Source organism: Aquarana catesbeiana, linkage group LG02 (assembly GCF_042186555.1).
Source record: "Aquarana catesbeiana isolate 2022-GZ linkage group LG02, ASM4218655v1, whole genome shotgun sequence".
Taxonomy (NCBI): Eukaryota; Metazoa; Chordata; class Amphibia; order Anura; family Ranidae; genus Aquarana; species Aquarana catesbeiana.
The window spans coordinates 669,140,616-669,166,540 of NC_133325.1; the positions used below are offsets into that span (position 1 = coordinate 669,140,616).

General features: G+C 43.3%; 1 protein-coding gene across 5 annotated transcripts in view; it reads right to left on the reverse strand.

The window, feature by feature from the left end:
* Positions 1-25,925, reverse strand: part of CUX1 (cut like homeobox 1) — a 536,633-nt gene that overhangs the window by 358,244 nt on the left and 152,464 nt on the right. For all 5 annotated transcript variants that reach the window (XM_073616665.1, XM_073616662.1, XM_073616663.1 and 2 more), the window contains one exon: positions 409-456. In XM_073616665.1, the coding sequence (XP_073472766.1) occupies positions 409-456 (48 nt within the window). The remainder of the gene's footprint in view (positions 1-408; positions 457-25,925) is intronic.

Sequence of the window (25,925 nt, forward strand, 5' to 3'; positions counted from 1 at the left end):
CACTGCGGATACCGGTCTTTCTATCCAATACAGCTTCTTCGAGATGCAACTTAGAAGGCTGGTGGTAACTTCATTCAATTGCTGGATTTTAAGATCAATGATATTTGGTGGCAAGGTCTCTAAAATGTGAGCTCCCAAATCTTCCCCCCTTACTGCAGGCATTAGAAGAGGGTATTACTATTATTTAGAGAGAATGCAGCAAGAGAAGTGAGACGACTCCTGCTGCAGCAATGTTAGTAAAAGCACTGCTGGAAAACTTGAGAGGCATGAACAGCCGGGAAGTACTCCAGCCGACCAGTGTCCATCCATAATTAATATGTTTCTGATGAAATGAGCTTTTAAACACGGTATCTACAACAGAAAGAAGCATTTTGTTCTAGCAGCGATAGTAATTGAAAGCGTTCTTACCTCTGCTTGGAAACTCTTTAACAACGGGGCTACCTGTTTGCGCAAGTCCTACAAAGTAGAGAAGCAATAATTAGGGTTGTAAAATCCATATTCAGAGTAACAAGCGAAAAAAAAAAAAGAAAAAGAGCAAGTACACTTCATTTATAATCCCTGTGGCTTGGCGAATCCACGGGCTGTCTCCGCTTGGCAAATTAGACTTTAATTATGCTCATAGAAATTTCCTATACGCATGAAAATATTGCATACTTACACATTATGGATCTCATAGGAGAAGTAATCTTAAACATGCCCCATAGAATAAAATTTCTGGCAATAAAATGATAACTTTTGTTACTAATCCAGGCGAATGGTAGAATAGCAGGCCATGTTTAGATCTTGGCAGCTTTGGGTCTCCAGAGGCCAGCCTTCATTTCCAGGTCTATTTTAAAGACCAGCTCCAGCCAAATGTATCCCCACCACAACCCCCCATTTTGGCAGACGTCACCCTTCCCCCTAAACCAAGTTCTTTGGGAGCTCTTAAAAGCTCCTTGCACTAAGCCATGTTCTTTGGCAGCTAGTACACAGGATTTCTTAAGAAAAACAAGCAATTTTTTATTTTTTTTGCAATGAAGCAATCCCAATGTCTTAATAAATATTTCATCAATGCATTAACCAATTCATGGAAACGTTTACACAGTGTTAGAATTTATCATTATCTGTTTCAAATGGTCTCCATTTAATATATTCATTCATTTTTTTCTTCTAGTGGCATTTATCAACTTGTGCTAAATAAGAGCTGGGTGCCCACAAGCAACAGTTAGCTGTGGGCAAGAAAACAATTCCTTATATAGGTTAATATGGAATACTGGGAACCAATGCAAGATGGCAGTCATACATAGGGAAAGGGAAAGTTTTAATCTTTTTCTAAAAACAGATATAAAGAAAAAAATGACATTTTAATCCAGTTATGTACTCATACAAGAGAATTCCATTCATCTTTAGGAGCTAGCTTAAAGTGGATGTAAACCCACTCTCATAATTTCTAAATGACTTCCATAGTGCTGATCTATAAGGATATACATTCCTCCTTCATGTATCCTTACCTGTCAAATAACTCCCCTTTAGCTGTTTGGAGCCCTGCAATACTCCAGATTCTGTGGGCGGGTCTGTTGTGCAGAGCTCGGTGGGTGGAGTTGTGATGTCAGTAGACCCCCGCCCACCTCTTCACTCCCCTTGGCCAGGCATCCTCCATATTCCTTACACTGAACTTCTACTGGTCTGGTGGATTATGCCCCACAATCACTAATATCCAGTCAAAACCCAGGAAAGTCACCACATGACTTCAGCATGCCCAATTATGCTGAGGTGTGGAGCAGCCAATCCTGGGAGAGCTGGAGAAGAAAAGAGGGGGATGTGAAGTACACAGAATGTCTCTCTCACTGGTGGATGAGATAAGGAAATCACCTGTCACAGCAAGGGGGAAGAACTGACACCTATTTCTCTGTGTGTTGTTTTTATCTTACTGAAGAAAGATAAGAATATTTCTCAGAGCTGGATTAACTCTTTGTGGCAAGACTGGGCTGAGATGAAATTACATCCTCTCCTGTAACAGATATGAGTCTTAATTTTAAAAAATGTTGGTGTTTACATCCACTTTAAGTACCCGAGACTAGGCACTACTCCTTCTACACAATGTGCTGGACTGGGGGGAGAGATTAAAGCAATGAGCTGAGCTTGTGAAAGTGCTTCTGCTTTAAATTTTGAGGATGCATTACTTCACAGTGCCTGCAGGTACAGAGGTCTGGGTGCTTGTTCTAAGGTAGTGGTCTTCAAACTGCAGCCTGGGGGTCAGATGTGGCCCTTTGCTTGCCTTTACCTGGCACATGGGACACTATTCATTCCACTGATATGAGACACTATTCATTCCACTAACACAAACAATGGGGCAGAATTCCTGCCACTGACACCAACAATGGGGCAGAATTCCTGCCACTGACACCAACAATGGGGCAGAATTCCTGCCACGGACACCAACAATGGGGCAGAATTCCTGCCACGGACAACAACAATGGGGCAGAATTCCTGCCACTGACACCAACAATGGGGCAGAATTCCTGCCACTGACACCAACAATGGGGCAGAATTCCTGCCACCGACACCAACAATGGGGCAAAATTCCTGCCACCGACACCAACAATGGGGCAGAATTCCTGCCACTGACACCAACAATGGGGCAGAATTCCTGCCACTGACACCAACAATGGGGCAGAATTCCTGCCACCGACACCAACAATGGGGCAAAATTCCTGCCACCGACACCAACAATGGGGCAGAATTCTTGCCACTGACACCAACAATGGGGCAGAATTCCTGCCACTGACACCAACAATGGGGCAGAATTCCTGCCACCGACACCAACAATGGGGCAAAATTCCTGCCACTGACACCAACAATGGGGCAGAATTCCTGCCACTGACACCAACAATGGGGCAGAATTCCTGCCACGGACACCAACAATGGGGCAGAATTCCTGCCACGGACACCAACAATGGGGCAGAATTCCTGCCACTGACAACAACAATGGGGCAGAATTCCTGCCACTGACACCAACAATGGGGCAAAATTCCTGCCACCGACACCAACAATGGGGCAAAATTCCTGCCACCGACACCAACAATGGGGCAAAATTCCTGCCACCGACACCAACAATGGGGCGCTGTTCCTCGCCCACTAATACCAAAGATAGAACACTGTTTACTCCTACTGATGCCAGAAAAACATTTCTATTCCCGGTGGCCATAGTCTGCCCCCCTAAAGTATGAAGGACAGTAAATTGGCCCTTTGCTTAAAAAGTTTGGCGATTCCTGATCTAAGGACTTGTTTAGACTTGGGGCAGTAGAAGCACATGGTTGAGCCACAATTTTATCAGCCAAGCTGCACACAGCTGAACACCCATGGTTGTGGCACAGTGGTGTGGCATTTACAGGGTTAAACCAGGTCTTAAAGTGGAGCTCCATCCAAAAGGATAAGCTTATCTACCTTCTCCCCCCTCTGCTGCCACATTTGGCACCTGGTTTTGACAGGTACCTGCTCCCACTTCTGGCTCACTTCGCCACGGTGAAGTAAGTCGGATGTTCGGCCCCCCTCCTCCTTCGCCCGTAGCAGGCCCATTAACAAGCTTGCTTACGATCCACGCATGCACAGTAGGAAACTGGCTGTGAAGCCACAAGATTTCATTGCCAGTTTTCCTTAGCCAAGATGGTAGTACCTGCACCTGAGCGCTGATTCAAGAATCGGCTAGGGTTAAGACACCGCTGGATGCCTGGACAGGTAAGTGCCCTAATAGTACAGTAAGTGCCCTAATACAGTATTTGTAGCTGCTTAATTTTATTTTATTTTTGGGAGGGGGGCGGGCAATGCTCTTTAAGGAGGAGTCATATCACCTCTTCACATGTCTCTGAAAAGTGAGCAAACCTAAACTTATCCTAAGGCTTGTATATTACTTGCTGAGTGTATATAAATATCTATCTATACACACACACTGTATATACAGTTTATTACAAGAAGTGCATATAAAAAGTGCTGCAGTGTTAAAGCGTGGAAATCAATGTACCAATAAATATAAAATCACAACTGATCATATATAATCAATAAATATACATCTAAAAATTCATGCAAGTCCGTGATTATAAAAAAAAACAAAAAAAAAACAATCATAAAAGTCTGTGCAAACCAAAATATCAATATATATACACATCTTAACACAAAGTTCATATAAGTTCATACTGTACATATACAGTATATTCATCATTCCACCATTCTGGTTTTGCTCTACTACAGGAGGAATGACAGATGTGTACAAGAGATCATTTTTCTCTATGCAGTGATGAATCACTGAAGATACAGCTGCTAGTAAAAGACATGTAAAGGCTGAAAGGAGGATATGTAAAGACTATCTGTTGGTATATAGCCAGCTCCAGTACTTAGTGGATACATGAAATATAATGTATAGATTACCACTGCCCAATGTGAATAGTGGCTTAACTCATAAATACAATTTGTTGCATGGTCTTAAACTTGGAAAGAATCCCAATTATGCCACGAGCACAAAGAAAAAAAAAGCCTGCATATAATTTAACTTCTCAATTAAGTGTTTAATAGAGCCTGTGGGAGCATCAACCATGTAATGATTCAACTGATCAATACTACATGGCACATAAAGACTCCCTGAATACACACACTGAACTGTGCTTCTTCAACATATATTTAAATATATGTCTTCACAATAGAGAACGTGAGATTTTTATCTGTTCCTGAACAGCCGAAGTTTATGCTAATTCTGCGCATAAATACCAGCATACTAGTGGAAAAAGTCCCCTAAAAAGTTCTAATTACCAAGGATCAGCAATAACCAATGATCAACATATTAGACTGAGAAGTAAACATGAAAACCAAGGCCTCCACATACTCAATTGAGAAGAAAATAAAAAAATATATAATATAACAACACACACACACACACACACTCTTACCAAAAGTATTGGGACACCTGCCTTTACACACACATGAACTTTAATTGCATCCCAGTCTTAGTCCGTAGGGTTCAATATTGACTTGGCACACCCTCTGAAGCTATAACAGCTTCAACTCTTCTGGGCAGACTGTCCACAAGGTTTAGGAGTGTGTCTATGGGAATGTATGACCATTCTTCCAGAAGTGCATTTGTGGGGTCAGACACTGCTGTGGATGAGAAGGCCTGGCTCGCAGTCTCCGCTCCAATTCATCCCAAAGATGTTCTATTGGGTTAAGGGCAGGCCAGTCAAGTTCCTCCACCCCAAACTCGCTCATCCATGTCTTTATTGGCCTTGCTTTGTGCACTTGTCCAATTCATTTGGTGGAGGGGGGATTATGGTGTGGGGGTCGGGCTTGGCCCCTTAGTGAAGGGAAGGGAACTTTTAATGCATCAGCATAACAAGACATTTTGGACAATTTCATGCTCCCAACTTTGTGGGGACAGTTTGGGGATTTCCAGTTCCAACGTGACTGTGCACCAGTGCACAAGGCAAGGTCCATAAAGACATGGATGAGTAAGTTTGGAGTGGAGGAACTTGACTGGCCAGCACAGAGTCCTGACCTCAACCTGAAAGAACACCTTTGGAATGAATTGGAACGGAGACTGTGGACCAGGCCTTCTCGTCCACATCAGTGCCTGACCTCACACAAATGCACTTCTGTAAGAATGGTCAAACATTCCCATAGATACACTCCTAAACCTTGTGGACAGTCTGCCTAGAAGAGTTAAAGCTGTTCTAGCTGCAAAGGGTGGGCCAACTCAGTATTGAACCCTATGGACCAAGACTGGGATGCCATTAAATTTAATGTGCGTGTAAAGGCAGGTGTCCCAATACTTTTGGTAATATAGTGTATATCTTGGATCTAAGCATGGATTAACCACTTCAGCCCAGAAGGATTTGCCCCCTTAATGACTAGCCCATTTTTTGCGATACGGCACTGCGTCGCTTTAACAGACAACTGCGCGGTCGTGCGATGCTGTACCCAAACAAAATTGACATCCCTTTTTTCCCACAAATGGAGCTTTCTTTTGGTGGTATTTGATCACCTCTCCCGTTTTTATTTTTTGCGCTATAAACAAAAAAAGGCCAACAATTTTGAAAAAAAAAACATTTTTTACTTTTTGCTATAATAAATATCCCAAAAAAATTTTTTATAAAACAAAATGTATTCATCAGTTTAGGCCAGTATGTATTCTTCTACCTATTTATGGTAAAAAAAAAAAAAAAAAAAAAAAAAAAAGTTATAGCATCTACAAAATAGAGGATAGATTTATGGCATTTTTATATATTTATTTTTTACTAGTAATGGCGGCAATCTGCGATTTTTAGCAGAACTGTGACATTGCGGTGGACAGATCGGACACTTTCGACACTTTTTTGGGACGAGTGACATTTATACAGCGATGAGAGCTAAAAATAACCACTAATTACTGTATAAATGTCACTGGCAGGGAAGGGGTTAACACTAGGGGACGATTAAGGGGATAAGTGTGTCCTAGGGAGGTGTTTCTAACTGTTAGGGGAGTGTAATGACTGGGAGTAGAGACACGTCGCTGTTTCTAATCACTAGAGATAGCAGATGTCTCCCCTCTCCCTGACAGAACAGGGAATCTGTCCGTTTACATGGACAGATCCCCTGTTCTCTCTCGCTCTCAGGAGCGATCCCGGGTGCCCGGCGGACAACGCGGCCGTCGGGCACGTGCATCAGCTCTTACGTCAAGCCTATTTAAAGGGCCAGCGTACAGCTACGACGGTCGGCTAGTGGTTAAAGTGGATGTAAACCAGATTCATGAAAATTGAGCTGGGCACATATCTGCAGGATTTTGTTATCTCTCTTCAAAGCACTGAGTCCTCTAGCTGTCTCCTGCTCAGTTCTTCTGTTATCAGCCTGATAACTACAGACAAGGTTTCTGTCACATATGATAAAAGCAGCTGGAGTTTTGTGTTGGGGGGATGCTATAAATAGATTAGCAGAGCCCTGAACTATTCAACAATCAGAGCTGAAATTCTCTACCTATGAGGAGAGGGGGTGTGTGCCTTTTCTCCAATCAGCTGTCTTGGCTGTATGCCCAGGCTTCACTGCAGTGTTGAACAGGAAGAGAAAATCTAACACATGTGCACTTTCTAAACAGTATATAAAGCTGTAGACAGCAGATATACAGGTAAAACTTATGTAGGGAGATTTGTTTCATCTCTGTTGGCGCTCATCCTGCCCCCTCCCTGTCCTTTCCAAGGCTGCAGATGGGCATGGATCAGGCTGCACTGATGGCAACGGTGAGTCTGCGTTCATGGCAATGGGGGTGGGGCTGCATTCTTTGCAAGGGGGGTGGGGCTGCATTCATGGCAATGGGGGTGGGGCCGCATTCATGGCAACGGGGGTGGGGCCGCATTCATGGCAACGGGGGTGGGGCCGCATTCATGGCAACAGGGGTGGGGCCGCATTCATGGCAACGGGGGTGGGGCCGCATTCATGGCCACGGGGGTGCTGCATTCATGGCCACGGGGGTGCTGCATTCATGGCCACGGGGGTGCTGCATTCATGGCCACGGGGGTGCTGCATTCATGGCCACGGGGGTGCTGCATTCATGGCCACGGGGGTGCTGCATTCATGGCCACGGGGGTGCTGCATTCACGGCATACACTGGAACCAGATCGCATGGGTGTTTACACCCATGCAATCCGGTTCAGGAAAACGCACTGCATTTTGTGACCCGCAGCATCACATGACGCATTGCATCAGTCTGAACCATGGCTGAAGTATGTTTTTTTTTCCACAACACTAAAATGATGTGCCCTTTCAAATGGCAGTGTCAATTAGCCCTGACAGAAAGCACTGGCACCAGGGAGAGGTTATAGTGTACCCAACACAGATTTCAAGATTTTAAAAATCCCAAAACATGAAACCCACATTTATGTGCAGCAAAGCGCGTTCATTCAACTGGGTTCCATTAAGAAACCTTTAAAAGCTAATCAACCTGCCAAATGAACAAGGCTGCCACAGGAGTACCTTGTCTGGAACTCTATAACCTTGTCCACACGGGCATACTCACGTGTACATTTGCGTGATGGCCGTGTTTTCTCACATGGGAAGTCCTGGATGTTCCATGCATCCACATGCAGGCAGTACCCAGGGAGTAAAAACAACTAGATCCCCAGTAAAAGCAGCACACAGTACTCACAAACACTTGTTAGGCAGACATTTAACCCCTTGATCGCCCTAGATGTTAACCCTTTTTCTGCAAAATGTCATTAATACAATGGCAGTGCATATTATCAGCACTGATCATTGTAATAATGTCAATGGTGATGTCAGTGGCAGTTAGTTCCCCCCAGCATCAGTTAGAGTTATATAGCCCGCTATCACAGTCCCGTTATAAGTCGCTGATTGCCGCCATTACTAGTATAAAAGAAAAAAATTAATAAAAATTCCAGTATATATCTCATCTTTTGTAGACGCTACAACTTTCATGCAAACCAATCAATATACACTTTATTGGGATTTTTTTTTTACCAAAGAAATGTAGCAGGATACATTTTGGCCAAAATGTATTAAGAGATTTAATTTGTTTTATTTTCTTAAGGGATATCTTTTATAGCAAAATGTTAAATAAATATAAATATACATATTATATATATATATTTATTTAATTTATTTTTCAAAATTGTCATTTTTTTTTTTTTTTATTGTTTGTATAATAAAAAATTCATAGGTAATTAAATACCACCAAAAGAAAGCCCTATTTGTGTGAAAAATTATATAAGTTTAGTTTGGGTACAGCATTGCATGTCTGCGTAATTGTCAGTTAAAGTAGCGCAGTGCTGAATAGCAATAAAATGGCCTGATTATGAAGGGGGTAAAACCTTCCTGAGCTGAAGTGATAAAAGAGGAACTTCAGGCTTTTCTCTCCCCCATTTTTTCCCCCACCTTCTTACCTCTTACGGTCTTCTGCACAGGAAGGATACTCACCTAGCCAGCGGATCCATCGCTGAGCTGCTGCACAATTCCCGGTGCCGCCATGTTGCCTGTGACAGCTGCCAGCCCTTCCAGGTGCAGGCGCTGCTAGACCCCACCCCTTTACTGAATGGGACTGCACTTCATGCATCCCAGGAGGTACTCGGGGCACCACATCATTGGCCTAGGCCAATTCCAGAAGTTGGGGGGGGGGGGGGGCGGGCCGAGTCTTTCAAGCAACAAAATAACAGTATGTAAACAAACAAAAAAAACGAACCCGATATTGGCGCTATAGGGGGCGGAATGGATAGCAGGTCAGTGCCGCAGGAAGGTGAAGGTCCAGTTTAAGCACGCCTGTGTGAGCGAGGCCTATGTATCCTCGTTCCATACATTGCAGTGCACTGTAAACCCTTACAAACAATGGATCTTTTACAAGGCAGCTTCTTCCAGCATAATATGAAGTAACCCATCTTTCCTCTAATTAATATGACTTTTTTTTTTTTTCACTCCCCTCCCAGCCAATCCCAAAGCGACCCGCTATTCCGCCTTTAAAAATAGACTGGTATTTAAATGCATTTACCAGGTAGAGTTGTACGCACTGCAGTGATAAATAAAAAATACCATAATCTGCAGTAGTTCACAGCCTTACTGAAATTTTCCCCTCACAGATCTTGTGAAAATTCCATTAGCTTTAATTATTTACTAGGAGGAGCTGTAGATTTCTCTTCTTGACCTATTTTTCAAAGCAATGATTAAACAGAAGAATTCTGTTGCACATATGCCGACTTGCCGTGCCCAGGTATGTCGAAGGTTTACAGCATCACTATAAACACTCAGTGGCCGGCAATGACAATGCTCAGGAAAAGAATGATTTTTAACCAAGCTTTGCTGACTACAGTAAAAGCAAACAGAATCGAAAAAAAAAAAAAAAACGGTTCTGCAGCTCATGTCTTTCTAGACCAGCATGCATTGCACTGACAATGAATTACTAAGCCTTGTAACAGCTGGACAGCCCTGTCACAGAGGAATGTGTTAATGGCACATGTAAGAAATTTGTATTCTAAAACTGACCTTTTGTAGCGTGACCCTGGCACAATGAGACATCAGACACACATTATTCTTGTTGGCTTACAAAAAAAAAGGAATTCAAGACTGATAACATAAGTGGAACAAGATCCTGTGCCTTTATTATACACTAACAGGGCTCATTCACACCGGGTGCAGTGGGACTGCATTATTATTATTATACAGGATTTATATAGTGCCAACAGTTTGTGCAGCACTTTACAACATGAGGGCAGACAATACAGTTACAATACAATTCAATACAGGAGGGATAACAGGGCCCTGCTCGCTAGAGCTTACAATCTAGAAGGGAGGATCAAGTATTTGGCAGCTATTCCAGCACATGCAAGGCAAAATGCCTGGTCTCCTATGTTACAGGTTAACGCCACCATGGTATGTGCTGAAAAAAAAAGTATGGCAGGCTGTAGTTTTTTTTACAACACAGTGTGAGGCAATCCATTGCATCACACCAAACAGCAGCTGATACAACTTAAGGCTGCTTATACACTGAATCGCTTTACAGGCGCTATAGTGTTAAAAATAGAACCTGCATAAAGAGCCTCTCCTCTCACTCCAGTGTGAAGCCCAGGTGCTTTCACACTGGAGCGGTGCGCTTGCAGGACGGTAAAAAAAAAAAGTCCTGCAAGCAGCATCTTTGCAGCGCTGTAGGAGCGGTGTATGCAGCGCTGTAGGAGCGGTGTATACACCGCTCCTAAAGCGCCCCTGCCCATTGAAATCAATAGGAAGTGCCGCCAAACTGCCAGCAACTGCAGCGGCGCTTTTAACCCTTTTTCGGCTGCTAGCAGGGGTTAAAAGTGCCCCGCTAGCGGGCGAATAGCGCTGTTAAAATGACGGTAAACCGCTGTTAAAAATAGCGGCGATTTACCGCCGATGTCCCCAACGCCTCAGTGTGAAAGTAGCCTAAAGTGATTGTAAAGTCAGAAGGTTTTTTTATCTTAACGCATTGTATGCATTAAGATAAAAAACCTTCAGTGTGCAGCAGCCCCCCTCAGCCCCCCTAATACTTGTCTGAGCCCACCTCGATCCAGCGATGTTGCAGGAGTGTCTCGGCTGCCTGGAACTTTCCCTCCTCATTGGCTGAGACAACAGAACAGCGCTATTGGCTCCCGTTGCTGTCAAAGTCAGTAAGTCAATGAGGAGAGAGAAGGTCTGGGGCCGGACCATGACTAAGTGTCTGAGTGGACACAGGGAGCTGTGGCTTGGCTCGGGTGCCCCAAGCAAAAGAAAAGCTAAACAAAAAAAAAAAGCAAAGAAAATGCATTCATAAGACAAGAAATAATACAGGTTTCCACCAAAAATAAGACCAGGTCTTGTATTAATTTTGCCTACAAAAAACACACTAGGGCTTATTTATAGGGGATGTCTTACTTATTTATGGTATGTACAATGACGATCTTAAAGTGGTTGTAACCCTAAAAAATATATATATATCCTGTTCCTTTAAAGTACAAAGTGCTTGTGCTGTGTCATTTACCCCTCTACGGTATGTTCTAAAAATCCTGGAATAAAACAATAAAATATATTTTTTTAAAGTTCCTGTATCCCCTGTTCTTTCTCTCCCCCCCTTCCTCCCCCTCTCAGGTTAGGAGTCAGTATTTTGACATCATTTTAAAAACATCTTGGTTAAAGTCCTTTTAAAATTATGTAATTCATTTTATATAAAGATCACATTGGTATAAGGTGTAGTGTGTCTCCCATTGCAAATGCCTAATGGAAAATACCTTTTTACAGATCCCCTGGGCGCTCACGTGATCTGCTCTTCTTCTTCGCTCTGAGATCCCTGCTGACATTAGCATGCTCTGTGCACTGAAGAGGGAGGGGCCACAGACGTCAGCCGGGAGGAGATGAGAAGAGGGAAGACCCAAGATCTCCGCTGACATCAGCCCGCTCCGTGTGGCCACAGACGCCAGCCAGAAGGAGAGATGACCACCTACGGCTGTGAATAAGGTATTTTTTAATACAGTCACAAGGGGAGACACACTGCACCCCATACCAGTAAAATCGTCCTACAAAAACGTACCACAGTTTTTTTCATGTACTTTACTAGGTCTTATTTTCAGGGTAGGGCTTATATTGCAGCCCTCCCTGATAATCATGCTAGGTCTTTTATTCGGGGTAGGGCTTATTTTCGGGGAAACACGATACATTAATGTCCATTTGGGGAAAAAACAACAAAAATTGTATTAGTCCCCCTAAGTTTTATCTTTAGCCCCATTCACAGCGGTGTAACTTGTCATTGCGAATTGACAGTTTTAAATCGCATGACAAGTTCACACCCTATTTGTACCTATGGAACCGTTCAAATCACTCCAACTTGACTCCAACTTGCACAAAAATTTAAAAAAGTTTGCTGCACTATTTTTGGCAAGGTCATCTGCGACTTGCATAGACATCTGTGCATAAAGTCGCACAAATGTCAGCAAGCCGCACATGATATCGCACTGACTGGTGGCTTTGAAATGGCGTTGAAGTAGCGCCATTTCAATGTGAACGGGGTGTTAGAGAAAATATTTGTGTACTCTAAAAATAAAGTAATTTTGTTGAAAAGGGTAAGCTGTATAATTTCAGCGAGCACACAGCCATTACTGTAAATGTTTCATTGTTTTGACTTCGCCTATTTTACTATTTAATTATGTGAACATTTTTGTTGGGTGTTTGTACATTGTACAGTACAAAATTACTGCTGAGATAAAAATTTAATTAGCTACACAGAGATTCTAATATTTTTATTTATTACACATACTTATATAGGACCATCAATTTACACAGCGCTTTACATATACATTGTACATTCACATCAGTCCCTACCCTTAAGGAGCTTACACTCTAAGGTCCCTAACATACACAGGTAAATTTAGACAGGAGCCAGTTAACCTATCAGCATGTCTTTGGAAGGAAAGAACCCAGAGGAAACCCACGCTGACAGAGAACATGCAAACTCCAGGCAGCTAATGTCGTGGTTGGGATTTGAACCGATGATCCTAGTGCTGCTAGGCAGAAGTCCTAACCTCTTAGCCATTGTGCTTCTGAGATGTCTGAGACGTGTACTCAGAGATATGTACAGAACAAAATCTGATTAACATTAATAAGCACAGAGTGCAGTCTGCATATGTAATGAGCAAACATGTTTGCCCCACGTACACATAAACTGTACAAAAAAATAAGTTTTTTTTTTTTTTTTAAAGCTTAAATATTTCTACATTTGTCTTGTTAAAAAAAACCTACCTTTAAAGCGGAGTTCCACCCAAAAATGGAACTTCTGCTTTTCAGAACCCTCCTCCCCTCCGGTGTCACATTTGGCACCTTTCAGGGGGGAGGGGGGTGCGGATACCTGTCCAAGACAGGTATTTGTACCCACTTCTAGGCATAGACTCCCGCGGGAGTCTACGCCTCTTCCCGTCCCCCCGCGCTGTCTGCTGGGACACACACAGGTCCCAGAGACAGCAGGGACCATTCGGATTGCACAGCGCGTCTCGCGCATGTGCAGTAGGGAACCAAGACGTGAAGCCGCAAGGCTTCACTTCCTGAGTCCCTTACCGAAGATGGTGGCGGCAGCACCCGAGAGCCGAGGGAGACATCGGCTTCGGGTGCCGACATCGCGAGCGCCCTGGACAGGAAAGTATCTCCTTATTTTAAAAGTCAGCAACTGCAGTATTTGTAGCTGCTGACTTTAAAAAAAAATCCGTGGACCTCCGCTTTAATAATGGGTGCTGCATTAGATAAAAATACTTTTGTTCATCCCAGACACTACTGTAAGCACCAAACTTTCAGTGCTGAAACTTGGTTATAATCTTCTCACAAATACAAGATGTTCTGTAAATGGATGGAGGGGTGGACAAAGGTTTTACCCACAGTTCAGCTTTAACATTTGCATACGCTGACAAGATCATTCACACAGAAAAATATGTTAAAAATATAATAACTATAGAGTGCAATTTAAAGTGGATGCACAATTAAGCTGGGTTCACACCAGTGGTGGCTGCGGCTCACAGTAGGGGGTCCAGTGCGTGTCTGTTTACCGATTCAGGTCCGAATTTTGGGCTGAATTTGCACCCGAGACCAGAAGACGCACAGGACCCTTCTGTTTTTCGGACCGCGGCTGCCCCGGAGGTGTGTGAACCAGTTCCACTGGGAGCCAGTCACACTCACCTGTCATGCGAATTGGATGTGGAGAAATCGCATCCAATTTGCATCAGTGTGAACCCAGCCTTAAAGGATTAAAACCTATTCAGTTTTGGATGGGCAGACTTCCAAATCTTTCAACACTTAAGACTGGCACCATTTTAGCTCCATCTAAAATCGACATAAACGTCGACTATGATGTTGACCACGCTGGTTAAACCAATTCGTCATCAACTTCACAAAACTCCCATTTCTCATAGATTGTATGATCTCTCACGTCGGCACAAAACATAATAGACTGTAATTGCAGACTGATGATCTACAGCTTCAAATCTCTCCCTGGTTAGCGAATATACTGCAAATACTTTGTAAATGGTACCCGCCTCTGGGATAATTGCATTACATTCACAAAATGCTATGTGTATATGATCCAAGAAAAAAACACATACAGGACCTTGTACTCCTGATTATGAAAACACAGGTGCCTACAACATATGACATGTGTTAAACGTCTAAATATTTATGCAGCCACCTGTTATGTGGGAGAGTGAAAATGCAGAAGGGCAAAATGTGTTTCCAGCCAGGACTTCCATGTGGTTCCAGACAAATGCGGGGCAACAATCCAAAGCTAGAGTAATGCTCCATGTGCGGCACGGAATGACTTATTTCTGACACGTAGCATTTACAGAAAAGAGAACATGTAGATTTGCTTCCAATATTATTCAAATATAGAATTATTATACAGCATATTCTTAAAGTAGAACTAAAGGCAAAACTTTGGGGTTTTTTTTAGTTTTGGATAGAGTAGAGAGGGATTAGACCATCTGTCAGGATTGTATTACGATCTCTGCCCCGTTAGGGAGATTTAACCTCTCTAAGGCCCCTTTCACACCAGGGCGGTGGGGGCGTCGGCGGTAAAACAGCGCTATTTTTAGCGCTGTTTTACCGTAGTTTTTGCGGCTGTATTCGGCCGCTAGCGGTGCGGTTTTAACCCCCGCTGGCGGCCGAAAAAGGGTTAAAACCGCTCGTACAGCGCGGCTATAGCCGCGGTATTGCCGCGGTATAGCCGCGCTGTCCCATTGATTTCAATGGGCAGGAGCGGTTTAGGAGCGGTGAACACACCGCTCCAAAGATGCGGCTCGCAGGACTTTTTTTACCGTCCTGCCAGCGCACCGCTTCAGTGTGAAAGCCCTCGGGCTTTCACACTGAACAAACAGCGGAGGCTGTTTAGGGGCGGTTTGCAGGCGGTATTTTTAGCGCAATAACGCCTGCAAACCGCCCCAGTGTGAAAGGGGCCTAAGACCCCTTTCACACTGACAGCACCCACCGTTATCACTGCTCGTTTTAGCAGCGCTTTAGCACTGTTTTAGCGACGCTTTTCGGCCGCTAGCTGGGCAGTTTTAACCTCAAAAAACAAGGTTAAAAACTCCCGTTTTGTGGCGCATTCAAAACGCTTTTAAGGTGCTTTGGAAGCGCTGCCCATTCATTGCAATGGGCAGGGGTATTTTGAGAGCACCAAATACAGCGTTCCCAACCCGCCCCAAAGATGCTGCTTGCAGGACTATTGGTAATGTCCCGCAAGCACACCGCTCCAGTGTGAAAAGCACACTGCAGTGAATGGGAGGTTTTCAGGCAAAGGCTATTTCTAGTGCCAGTGTGAAAGGGGTCTATGTTTTCGGTTTACAATTATCATCAATTGTAAAAGAAAATCTCAAATTTTGGGTTGTCGCCAGAACACTAATGCTGCATACACACGAGCGGATTTTCCGTCGGGAAAAAACTTGGATGGTTTTAACCGACGGAATTACGCTCAAGCTTGCCTTGCATACACACGGTCACACAAAAGTTCTCTGAACTTTCGACCTCGAGAACACGGTGACGTATGTCATTACAACGAGCTGAGAAAATGAAGTTCAGTGCTTCCCAGCATGCGTCGAATTGTTTCCGAGCATGCGTAGGAATTTTGCGCCTCGGAATTTGTACAGATGATCGCATTTGAGGATAGGAACTTTTTCCGACTGAAAAATTGAGAACCTGCTCTCACTCATTTGCTGGCGGGAGTTCCGCCACCAAAAGTCCAATGGAGCATACACAAGGTCGCATTTTCTGACCAAAAGCTCTCATCAGTCTTTTGCTGGCCGAATTTCTGATCATGTGTACACGGCGTAAGAGGGGAAATCATTTCCAACTCCCCTGATCTCAGCATTCAGAAGACTCCAGCAGCTGACTACAGCCCTCCTTTGGTCCTCCTCCAGATTCTGCACTTTCTGCTTCCCAGCTCCGCCCCCAGCTTCTTCCCAGCAGCAGCACAAGGTAAGGGGGATGCACTGTGATGTAAGGGAGTGTAGGGGACTCCTTACATTTGCTGGTAGGGGAGATCTTGACATCTGATGTAAGTGGGGGGGTTGCTCTGGACATCTAGTCTTACAGATACAACCAGCCCTTTTAGGGCAAGCAAAATGCCAATGCCCCTGTGTTACATGTTTCACCCATTTTTAGAGTGGAGCATGCAACATGTTCCTACCTGAAGCCCCCGCACCAGTGTGACAGCAGTACAGTGAGAAGTTCCCCGTACTAGCTGTCACTTTTAAAAACAGCGTGGCCTTACGTGCCGCATCATTCATTCAAAGAGCTGTGTGTGTGTGAATGATCTACAAGAACCGACATCCTTTGCGCATGCTGTCGAGCGTTGTAGTAGTTCATTGATTCTGCCCGTCGGTGTGAAACTCCCTGGCCATACAATGTACGGGGAAGACAGCTCACACTGACAGTCTGCAGGAGACCTGCTGATCACAGATGCAGCTTTCCAGGCTCTTAAAAAAAAAAAAATTGTAAATGCACATTTTTTTACCTGCAAAGTGAACTTATCCTTTAAAGCAGAATGTCAGCCCGTAAAAGATAAAATAACACAAAACAGCCTTTGTTGCAAAATTCACATTTTGTTCACAGATGTTCTCTGATTTTTTCTGTCATTGGATGTCCTCAGTTTAATGTCCAACACCACTCAAACCACTTCAGGTTGTCTAGGACCTGCCCAGCTCATGACTGGGCAATACAAAGAGAAGCAGCACAATATGAGCTCATCTATCACTCTGCTCACACCTCCTATCAGCGTACTTTTTGACATCACATTAACTGATTGGCCCCTTGTACTCCTTCTTCCTCCTGCGCTCCCGCTCTGCTGTACAGGACTACAAAAGGCTGATTCAAGGTCAAATTCTTGCCACAGTCTTGCCAAACTGCTTGCCATTTAAAAAAAAATATACATTTAATGGTGTATTAATGATTACAGAGCTGGGTTGATTTGTGTATTTTATATTTGTCTAGAGTTCAGCTTTAAACATGCTGGTATTTTCAACTCTTTTGTTGGGTTACGTAGACATAACCCTAAACTATTTTTATTGTGTCACTGATGTTATACACACTTTGGCATGTAAGAGATTGAACAAAGTTTTGAGGATTTAGCAACTCAGCCACTAAAACAAGCCTGAAGTGGAACTCCGGCCAAAATTTAAAGGTGGACATAGAAGTAAAACTAAAGAACTAAAACTAAAAAACCCTCCCAATTCTATTGAAGAGAAATCTTTAAATCTGGACATCAGGATAACAAAAAAATAACCCCCCCCCAAACACACCCACATACCCCGCAGGGTTAATGTTCGTCTAGAGGAAAGGGCTGTAATAGTTCTAGCTGCGGTTGCTCTTCTCTCTATGCTCTAGGTTGAGGGTGGGCCCTGGGGGTCCTCACATACAATGCAGGACTATTGGTGGAGAGTCTATAAGGGACCAGTGGCACATATGAAGAGAGCCCTCTGGAGCAGGGTATAAGGTATTAGGCTCGATTCACACCTATGCATGTTGCTTTTGAGCGTTTTTGGAGGTTTTTTTTTCATGCTTGCCACGTTTTTGAGCCGCGTTTTTGCCGCGATTTGCGTTTTGCGTTTTTTTTTTTTTTTTTTTTTTTTTCATTTTTTTTTACAGTCTTAAAAAAAAATTACAAAAAAAAAAATAAAAAAAAAAAAAAAAAAACGGCAAAAACGCACCAAAAACGCACCAAAAACGCATCAAAAACTCTGCAAAAACGGTGCACTTGCGTTTTTGATGCTTGTCCATTGAAAACCATTACATGCAAAACGCTGCTTTTTGCATGAAAAAAAGTCCCCGACCCTTTCCAAAAACGCAGAGATACAAAAAAGCATTGATGTGAACATGTTCCATAGGAACCCATGTTAAAAAATTCCCGTGCATTTCTGCAAAATGCAAAATGCATCAAAAAACGCGCTAGTGTGAATGGGGCCTTACACCTTATTCCGCTACCTCTAAACGTAACAAGCATTTAACCCTTGCAGTGTGCAATGCAAGGGCTTATTTCTGCCTGAAGCGGGCCTTTAAAAAGAAAAAAAAACCAAAAAACTTTGGATATGCATACCTATGCTTAGATGTGTAGCTTTGCCTGTACTGGGCTAATACCTTCACCTCTGTCTATGTGTGTATTGTTCTTTCCAGTGGTATATGCTTGCATTTCTTTTCTATTGTCCCCCCACTTCTGTCAATCAACCTCACAAGTCCTGGCTTGAAGCTAATGAATACAGCAGTATCAGCAGACTGGCTGGGTTTATGGCTCTGAGACAGCCTACGTGTAATCCAGCCAACCATCCTTTACTTGGGATGTATTCAATAATAAGGAAATTAAAAAACAGCCCTGACGGTCACTGCATAAATAGAATATAGTCATATTTTAGTTCAAAGATGTAAAGTTTTGTTGCTTAAAATGCAATAACAGAACCCGAATAGGCACATCTGAGATGCTCTTTTGCAATCTTTGTAAGTTGAACTCCAGGCAAAATACATATAAAGCCCCTTGCACACTAGGTGTTTAGCCCATGTGTGGCCAATCTCTGCATTTTAGTGGTCGGGGGGGGGGGGGGGGGGGGGGTACAGCGTCAAAGTCTATGGCAGGCTGATATACGCCTGATACGCGTTCAGCAACAAAGCAGCAGTTTGGCTTCCCCTTACATTAACGTTTACCTCTCAAAGTGATTGTGTGCAGCAGCCCCCCCCCCAGATAATACTTACCTGAGCCCCCTCACAATCCAGCAATGTCCCTGGGAGCCTTGCTTCTCCAGGGACTCGCAGTCCTGATTGGCTTTTGGCAGCAGTGGGAGCCATTGGCTCCCGCTGCTGTCATTCACAGCCAGTGAGCCAATCAGGAGACTGAGGGGGAGAGGCCGAGCCATGGCTTTATGTGTGAATGGACACACAGAGCCACAGGTCGGGAGCGTGCCTGCTTGGGTGCCCCCACAGCAAACTGCTTACTGTGGGGGCACTCAGCAGGAGGGAGGAGCCAGGAGCGCCAGCGAGAACCCCAAGAGGAGGATCTGGGCTTTAATATCGTTTTAATTACAAAGGCTGCAGATGCCTGTCTAAGCATAGCTAAACATTTTGGAAACCGGAAGCCACGTTCGATCAAATTCTGCAAAACAAACGGCTCCTTTTTCGTTTTGCAGTAACATTTTCTACAGGGTATTTTTTTAGGCCCCTTTACACATGCGGACAGTTCTTTTCTTCACTTCAGTCACATTTTTTCAAAGAAAAAATGGGTGAAGTTTTTTTTACATCCGCCAGCTAGACTTCTTAAAGTAGAACTTCACTCTCCCAACCAACATGGATTATTTTTAAACCGCATGCTGCTGGCATTGGTAAATTGATAGGAAAGTACATTAGATTTACTTGTTTTAAACTTTTTTTTCACATTTCTTCAGTTACTTATTGGTTTCATGCCTAGGCCAATTATGTCATACATCCCTGGAGTCTTTGGGAGGGGAGGAGGGGTTTTCTCAGCTAAGCACACTCTTCTGCATGCATGCTTGAGCTAAGGGCAGATGGATTCCTGGAAGTAAATGCTACATGAATCATCTGCCCTTACTCAAGATGGCCACGAGCAGAAATGCTAGGGGGTTGTTTTTCAAAGTGATTTCTCAAAAAAGTAAAGCATAGATGAACTGGGAAATTTGCTTTGAATATTAAAAATGTATTAAATTATTGTTTTTGGTTTGTGTTTCTCAGGCGCAGTGAAGATTTGCTTTAAGCACTTGAGTCCTGTTTTCATCCCTACTACCCAGCAACAAGGAAATAGGAGAAAAATGAAGGATACCATTGCAATCTACGCCTCAGAATGCTCCTTGCCTGGCTGTCTCTGATTTCTGATTATTGACATGGAACAAGCTTGCAGCCAGAACTCATTATCATCACACGTTTTCTGTGTGAGTGACTCAAACTAATAATACTATCAAACTATCATGCAAGCCAAGTAGCTAGCATTTTCAGAAGGTCATTAACAATGACAGCCAGACTCAGAGTACAGGTTTTCTTTCAAACACATTTCCAGGCTTCCCCAGCATTGTCAGTACATTTCAGTATATTTCTTCTATTTGGTAAGATGTTGGAGATATTGCACAAGTGGGGGGTCAAGAAAACAAATCCCCTCCCAAATCCAGAACTCAGTTTGATGCTCTGTTTTGAGCTGTCCTTGGGGACTATAATGACCATTTCCGAAATCAGAAGCACTCATTGTTGAAAGAGAAATTCTAACTTGCTGGAAAATTCGAGTTCAGCCTTGGCTGATCCTTACCTTCTGACAAAAAAAGCAGCAAGGATATATTAACCATTTCCATATCACCTGTCCTAAGGCAAATGGCAGCAGCCAAGCACTGCAGATGATGACAAATGTCTTTCCGACTGTCATTTTTGGCAAGGCATCCACCCTTCTGTATCTTGCCTTCAAGAATACCTATAATGTGTATATGCATATAGTTTGCTTTACAGGAAGTAGAATCCACAGCTTTTACTAATCCTCTGTTTGTGGCCCCACTACCCCAGCCCAGAGGAATACCGAGGACTTCCAGATATAAAAAGTAACAAATGATCCTCCCTCTTCCCACAATGCAATGTTGAGCGCCTAAGGATGGACATACAATATACAATTTTATTGTGTGCCTTCTGAAGACTGTGCTTGATCCAGGGAATATCCGGTTTCCTCTTGGGGATCAGGAAGGACTTTTTTCCACACGCTGGGGCAAACTGGACCACGTTTTATTGGGGTTTTTTGCCTTCCTCTGGATCAACAGTGGATATAGGATTGTTTATAAGGAGGTTTTCAATTTGTGTGTGTGTTTTTTTTGGGGTCGAACTGGATGGACTTTTTTCAACTAGATTAACTATGTAACTATGTAAGAACACCTTCTCTCTTACTGCTTCCTCCATCAACCATCACATTTAGGACCTGTTCACACCAGCAGCCCTCAGCCCACACCAGCAGTCCTCAGCCCACACCAGCAGCCCTCAGCAGGACCCGCATGGGATGGCACAAAGGGGAGTGGTTGTTTCTCTCCCCTTCCCGCCTCTCATTTCAGGTTGCCTGTGATGATTTCAGCAGGTGCTCCAGGTAGCAACAAGCCCGGGATTGGCTATATTTGACGGGCATCCACGGCCCGTGATTCTGCCCCTATAAAAGCACCCCGTTCCCGCACTGCAGCTGCCACAGAAAGGAGCAGACCACGGCTGCCACCCACCCTCCCTTTATAAATTTGTTGAAATCGTCATGGTGCTTGTTTAGTGGGGGGGTTTAGTCGTCCAGCTTTTCTGGACGGACATCATGTCTGATTTTTGGTTTGTTATTTACGGTTTAGCCAAAAGACGGATATATATATATATATATATACATACATACATACCATGCAGATGCTGGTATGCAGTGTGAAGGCAGCAATGCTGATGCGCCGTGCTTTTTTTAATGTGTTTGCTTAACCACGTATTTTACATGTATTATATGAAGTGTTTTGCATTCTATATATATAACAGTTTAGAAAATCAGTTTATCATCTGTACAACATGTCTCAGAAAACATTCAGATATCAGGGGGTTAACACTACATCCCTAAGTATGCTTTGCATTTCTGCTTAGGTTCCACCTCCTTTATTCCTTTTAGATCAACTATATGCGGTAGGAAAAGTGGAAAATGATGCTGGAATAGTTGGGTGCAATTTATCATGTCTGAGAAAGGGATGTTGAGGAGCCACAGAAAGAGCTTTAAATTGTGTTTGCCTTTCTCATGGCCTGCTTACTAATAGTTTCCTTATCACAATTTGAATGAAACAGCTTGATATAGGAGATGGCGCTTACAAGCTGCAGTAATTCACTGACAACAGAATGGCTAAACTCAGCAACATAGAGGCATTTTAAGTTGTGTTTAATGGGAAAACTAACCTTTTTTGTACGAAAAAAAAAAAAAAAGTTATAAGTTTTGTCTGTCTAATCTAGTCAGCCCATTCTTTTAGATATATTTCTAATTTCCAGTTGAACGTACCACTAACTTATTTCTTAAGACCACTGACCCTTACCTCCCATTTCTATCAAATGTCTTTTACTGTGCTAAACCTTTAATCCAACCTTTTTCATTTATTTTGAAAAGCAATTATAAAGGAAAAAGAGCTGTAGATAAAAACACTGGTCTGTTTAACCAATCGTTTTTTTTTATGTATTCATTCTATTCTTAGCCGGTATGGTTTTATGGTATTGTTTGCCTACATGCTTTGTGCTATAATGCGTTCCCCTTTCTTAATTCAGAACATTATAGCAAAATCAGAAATGAGAGGCCAAGTCAAAAACTACCATGAAAGCCTGGTACACACAGTCCGAACATTCGGCCCGTGTGTACATCAGCCTGTCCGTCAGAAGCCAGACGAACGGGCATGCTGGAAAACTGGCATCTGATCAGAGCTGCCCGGAGTGTTCTGGGGTGTCCCCCTGTCAGAACACAATAACTCAGCGGGAGATCGCTGTACTAACCAATGCATGGATACTACCAGCATCCACCACCAAGGTCTGTTCTCTACAGGGGTTGAGGGTCTTTGGTCAGACTTTGCCTTCCTGGGAGATGGAGATTTCAGGTCCATACCAGTCTTTTTGGGATTCTTACTTCATTTTTATAGAAATGTTAAATGCAGGAAGAGTGGAAACTACTACAATGTAAAACAAAAGCTGTGCATTTTCAGGGCACAATGTCGCATAATCTCCCATGCTTCCATACAATAGCTATTCTGTTGCTGGCACAGTGGTATCAGTAATGAATATGTAATATGTCAGTAATGAAAATTCTGTAGTGGACCCAAAGTGGAAAAACACAACAGCTAAGATTATTAGTTAAGTCTGGTATTAAGAATTGCCTACTCCTAGGCCCCGTTCACACCTGAGTGATTTTCTGCTTGAAGCTTCAAGGACGCTCAACAAACAATATCCCAATCAATGGCCCCTGTTCACAGTTGAGCATTTTGCCACCTGCAGCAAAAGGTTGTTGATCAAAAAAAGTACATGAGCTTCTTTCAGGCAGATTGGAATATTTTTGGCCCCATTGACTTCAATGGAAAAAAAAGGTGCAACATGAGCATTTTGTGATAATTTTGTCTCTCATTTCTTGCCAAACAGCAGTTCTCCAATGCTAATCTCCTTTCCCCTAGTCTATTCTCTATTGGCTAAAATAAACACACTTGAATACACATGTAAAATGCTTGTAATACACTTCTAAAACGCAAGTATATGCAAATAACTCCCAGATTCTGAAGCTTGGGCACATCTATTCCTATTATGAGTTATTTTGGTTAGAAGGTAAGAGCCCCTTCAACAGAGAAACATGGAGGCTATTCGTTTTTCAGGGGGACCTGATAGGACGGTCTGTTCACCCCTATGGACTGGCAGGTGTAAACACACTTATGTCCATTTACACCCGCCTACCTCCGATTTGATCAGGTCTAAAATAAAAAAACAAAAATAAATAAAGAGGAAGAAAAATCCTCCTATATCTAGAGTCTGAAGTCTACCCCATGTAAAAGGGGCCTTATTCTGATTAGTAATCTGGGCAAGTGGGGACTAAAAACACCTGCAAAACATACTGCATTCTATGCATTAAGATAAAAAACACCTTCTGCACAACAAGCTTCAATGCATCAAATATGCATGGAAGCTTGGGGTATAGGCCTCCCTCACCTACGCAACTACTATAGAGCCTGCCTTCTTACCAGAATAGTGGACTGGAAAATCCATGCATCCATAAAGCAATGGGTTACCCTGGAAGAACCCCTCTCCTCTATTCCCCTAGCCTCTGCGCCTTGGTTACCCCCAAACATGTTCCAATCGTTACCAACAATCGTGCTTATAGGCCCCGCTTTACGCTGCTTTCACAAACTGTGTAACAAACTCTCCCTGTCGTCCACACCAGGTCCCTTGACCCCACTCCATCTCAATCCTGAGTTCCACCAGGGATGTCCCTACAATTTCTCTCTAACTCATGGCCTCACAAACATATCCTAGCCAAACATTTTTTCCAAAGAGGCATGTTAAGGAACCGGAAAGTCCTTGCTTCACAAATGACAGACTATAAATTCCCATTATGGACATGTCTTCAAATATGACACTTTCTCCAAAGCCCAACCCCACAACTTACCCCCATAGAAACACAATGCTCTGAAAATACCCCACAAAGACATCTTGTCTCAACCATCTACTCATTACTTTTTGCCAAACATCCCATGCAAAACAAGACATGTCAGTTCTGGGAAAAATAACTCTCTCTAGATCTCACGTAAAAACTTTGGGAACAAGTTTATGAAAATATTCAAAATAAAGGAGCGAAAAAACGTATCAACCCAAGAAAATGGTTATAAGATTATAACTCGGTGGTACAGAGTCCGACCACTATCCACAAATTCGCACCATCAGTATCCAACTTATGTTGGAGATGCCCCTCTGAACCAGGTTCTCTTATACACATCTGCTGGTCATGCCCCATCATCCAAAGGTTCTGGAGAGAATTCCTCAAGAGTCTCCCCCCCAGCTTTGGATTTTTCCCTGCCCAACTTCTCTTACACCACACCACATTACCCAGACACTCTTATTATAGATCTCTAGCTATGCACATGCTAAACGCAGTTAAGTTATGTATCCCAGTTTTGTGGGGCAAGACACAAGCTCCCTCAATTAAAAAAAAGAGTCAACAAAATTGCCGAAATGGATGAGCTTATAGCCATCTCTTATGACAATATCTCCAAAACACTTTAAAACTACCTCCGAATACACCCAAACTGCAAGCCCACACTCCAACTAAGCCAGATCAATAAACCTATTCTTTTGATAGGTGAGGCTGGATGGGTCGAAGACCAGGGTCAGGTTGGAGGCACACATCCACCCCCCCGTCTCGATCCATCCCCGTCTCTATCCATCCCCCTCTTATGCCTCATTTTCCACATCTCCACATCCCTTACTTATAGTTACATTCCTCCTCCCCATTCTCCCCCCTTTTCTCCTCCTTCCCTTCTACCACCCCCTCCTATCCCCGCCTTCCTATACCCACCTGCACGCAAACACTGGAATTAATCAAGGTGGCCAGGGGGAATGTCAACCTTGGAACTACCCCAAACTGCAAACATCCACCCTGTGGCACTCGCCACCCCGTAAACTACACCCCCCCCCCACTATTTTATTGAAACTTACCTATCCAACCCCTCCGGTCTCAAGAAGTCAGCTCAACTCACACCAAAGTCAATATCATTGTAATTCTGACTTCTCTATAGACTCAGGCTTCATCGGCCTTTACGACACAAAACTCACGCTTACTTTAAAAATGTATGCATATCTTCTAGCAAAAAAAAGGTACTATGCAGGGCCTACTATAAGGCTAACTTTAAAATAAAAAGTTGAAAAAGCTGCCAGGTTTGCTTTAAACATCAATCATAAGGCTATGGATACACTGC